This window comes from Zerene cesonia, chromosome 17 (genome assembly GCF_012273895.1).
Source record: "Zerene cesonia ecotype Mississippi chromosome 17, Zerene_cesonia_1.1, whole genome shotgun sequence".
Taxonomy (NCBI): Eukaryota; Metazoa; Arthropoda; class Insecta; order Lepidoptera; family Pieridae; genus Zerene; species Zerene cesonia.
In genome coordinates, this window is record NC_052118.1 from 86,788 (window position 1) to 90,192 (window position 3,405).

Here is a 3,405-nt window from a genome sequence, read left to right on the forward strand (position 1 = left end):
CCGCGCCCGCGCCCCCCGCCTCGCCCTCCTCCTCGCGCGGCCACCACGTCACCTCGTACCAGTCCACGCGGCCCTCGGGCCGGGGCCACTCGAGCGTCATGTTGCGCGTGTCGGCCAGCTGCAGCACGTTCGAGACGGGGTTCGGTCCTGTAATACCATCGGCTATTTTGGTAACGTGACCCTTTTTATAAATATACTTGTGATGCCAAACATAATATCTTTTTATTAAGTGCACTCAAGGCGTTCTTAAAATAGTTTTGCATTTATGTTAAAATTGATAAGAAGAGAGGGGAGCTTCGGAATTATTTGGTGACTCGACCATTTTATTTCATAAAACAAATAAATGCATCTTTGCAGTTTATTTCAGAAAATCATAATTGGATAGATGATAAAATATTTGTCGTTTTAAAACTAACAGAAACTGAAAGTAATTGATTGAATTGCAAAAGAACAATGGCAGAAATCTTACTATAATCATTATATTCTTGTTAATTACTACTAACTCTATTTAGAGATTAAATGAATACTTTTTGAAATGATTTGGTCGAAATAAGTCTCTAAAGTTTGTTGAAACGTGTGACAAAGAGGAAAACAAAGTAGAGTACTGACGCACGGTGTGCTCGGCGGTGAGCGGGCGGCCGCTGTCGAGCGCGTCGGGCGCGTCGGGCGGCTCGCTGAGCGCGTCCAGCGCGATGGCGTAGCGCTCGCCGTGCGTCATGTTGGCGAGCTCGGCGCGCCGCGCGGCGGCCGGCAGCGCGTCGCGGCGCCAGGGCGCGGCGCCCGCGCGGTAGCGCAGCGCGAACCCGCCCAGGGCGCCGCCGCCCGCCGCCTCCCAGCGCACCTCCACCGCGTTCGACGTCAGCCGCTCCACGCGCAGCGCCGTCGGCGGCAGCGGCCCTGCGCCCCCGAACACGAGTTATACGACGCGACCCCGATACCCCGATACCCCGATACCCCGATACCCCGATACCCCGACCCCGTACGGAGACCGTCTTAATGGGGCTGCCTCGTTATTGCGGCGCATCAGGAATGTTTGCAGAAGCTCGTATAGACTGCTTTTATGCTACAATGCAAAAAAGATGCACATCCCTGGTGCGCCGAGTGCGGGCCAGCCCCAATGAGATCATGTGCTGTATAGCGAGCCGGCTTGACTGCTGGTATGTCAACCACTGCTGCAAACTTTCTGCTTCCATTATAGCATTGTATTGGCTGGCATGCTTAGTAGTCACAATTATTTTATACACAAAGACATAATATACTAACACAGTTTTTAAGAATTAATTGTTATTAACAAAATGAGTCTGAGTTACTTGAAATTAAATAAAAATAAATAAATAAAAAGGGGTGAAAGTTGACAAATGTAAATTTGCCAATGAAGCTGCGGGCAACATCTTTTAATAAATTGCTATAGTTAAAAGTTAAAAAGATTTTCATTTTGTTAAATATATAAGTACCAGAAAAAGTGCAAGCTACTCACGGACAGGCTTGTAGACCGTGTGGCGCTCACTGCGCAGCCCGTGGCTGATGGCGGCCAACTGAATCTCGTACAGCGCGCCCGGGTACAAATCCTCCAAAGTCGCAGTCGTCTCCGTCGTTTCTAACTGTTATTAATCATGAAATTTTTATTCCTATTTAAAGTTAAACTTATTTAAAGTTAAACTTAATTAAATATTTTAAACTTAAACTTATTTAAAGTTAAAAAAATAATTATTTAGTTGCTTAGTGGAAACGTTTTAAACTTTTATAGGGGTGGAAATGTTTCATGAACCCCGAAGGAAAAGTAGCTAAGTCCATTGAAAGATTGAAGTAATAAATTAGCGTGTGTAACATTTCTGGTTTGCACAAGGAAACAAGGGAACAGGCAAGGGAGCTGCGCACCGTGGTGTAGGGCGCGAGGTCGGCGGGCGCGTCGCGCGGCGCGGGCGCGCGGCGGTAGCGCAGCTCGTAGCGCTCCTGGCGCGAGTTGACGTCGGAGCTCCAGTCGAGGCGCAGCGCGGGGCGCGCGGGCGGCGCGGGCGCGGGCGCGGCGCCCCGCAGCGCGGGCGCCAGCGGCCGCGTCGCCGCGCTCACCGCGCTCTCGTTCGACTCCACGCCCTTCGACACCGCGCGCACCTGCGCACGCGCACCGCACTCTCTCGCCGATCAGACATTTCTAACACTATTGAGATCACCCTGCGTCTGCGACTTTAAATCTGATAAATCTATTTTATGAAGATGTGAATCTTATAAAAAATTATAATGGACAAGAAAACAATTCTCTCAACGCAGTACTTCTACTGGAAAAAGTTTTAAGATCTATGTAATTATATTAAGATTACAATAATTATTTTTATCAGTCCAATTCAATTCATTTATTTAAATGGAGATATGGTGATCCCATTGCTCGACTTGGTGGGGGCACGAGTCCCCAGACTTCTAAGATAAAAAAATCTTTAGGAAAAACAGACACTGATTTCAATGCTATTAAAATAAAAATTAAATTTAAACCACCAAATGAATACGATTGAGGTAAATGAAAGCGAACATCGCGAGGGAAGGCGGAGGGAATGCTGAGGGCAGGCAGAGGGAAGGCAGAGGGCAGGCGGAGGGCAGGCGGAAGGAGGGCGGCACGCACCGAGATGGTGTAGTTGCGGCCGGGCAGCAGCGCCTCCAGCGTGACGTTGGTGGCGGCCGTGCTCAGCGTGTTGCTGTCCTCGCGCGCCGGGCCCGCCTCGTGGTACGACACCTGCGCACACACGGGTCGTCAGCCGCTACCAGACTACGCTCGGTTATATGCGCTTTACATACATTTCTTTTAAAGAATACCTTCAACATCATCAAAAATTCACAAACATTACTTTCTCTACAATATTAGTATAGATTATAAACCGTACCAAGTAAGATACGATTTTGTTAAGTAGACACAGCGAGTGTTTCAAGGCTGAAAAACATCACAAATGTTATGTAACAATTATGCACGCAACAAATAAAATAAGTGAGAAGCACATAATATAAGCTAGGAACCTTGTACTCGTCCTGCACGCTGCCGTCGGCGGGCGCCCACCACAGCAGCACGGCGCTGTCGCCGGCCGCGTGCCGCCAGCCCAGCCCCACCACCGGCAGCGGCTCTGCGCACACACACACACATTGCATCACTCTCTGCGGCACACTGTGCATCCGTGGCAGAAGCACACGACCGTTAACATATTTGCAAAAAATATATTTGGACAAGAAACTGTATAAACTGAAAATTATAATATTTACTTTTATCGCTTCTCTCGATTATTGCTTCTCGAAAGCAAATCATCTCAACAAAGGCTCCTTCGATCATCACTAGCTTTGAGAAAATGTCCACTTTGTAAACTATATACAAAAATGAAACTGCAGTACCAAGTGTGTATACACTATCTATACACGCTTGGCATC

General features: G+C 48.1%; 1 protein-coding gene across 1 annotated transcript in view; it reads right to left on the reverse strand.

Moving 5' to 3' along the window:
• LOC119833324 (tyrosine-protein phosphatase 10D) overlaps positions 1-3,405 on the reverse strand; it is a 22,298-nt gene that overhangs the window by 9,559 nt on the left and 9,334 nt on the right. Inside the window, exons 8-13 of the mRNA XM_038357310.1 lie at positions 3,004-3,223; positions 2,615-2,725; positions 1,879-2,112; positions 1,478-1,601; positions 610-897; positions 7-147 (exon numbers count right to left, since the gene is read on the reverse strand). Of these exons, the coding sequence (XP_038213238.1) occupies positions 7-147; positions 610-897; positions 1,478-1,601; positions 1,879-2,112; positions 2,615-2,725; positions 3,004-3,223 (1,118 nt within the window). The remainder of the gene's footprint in view (positions 1-6; positions 148-609; positions 898-1,477; positions 1,602-1,878; positions 2,113-2,614; positions 2,726-3,003; positions 3,224-3,405) is intronic.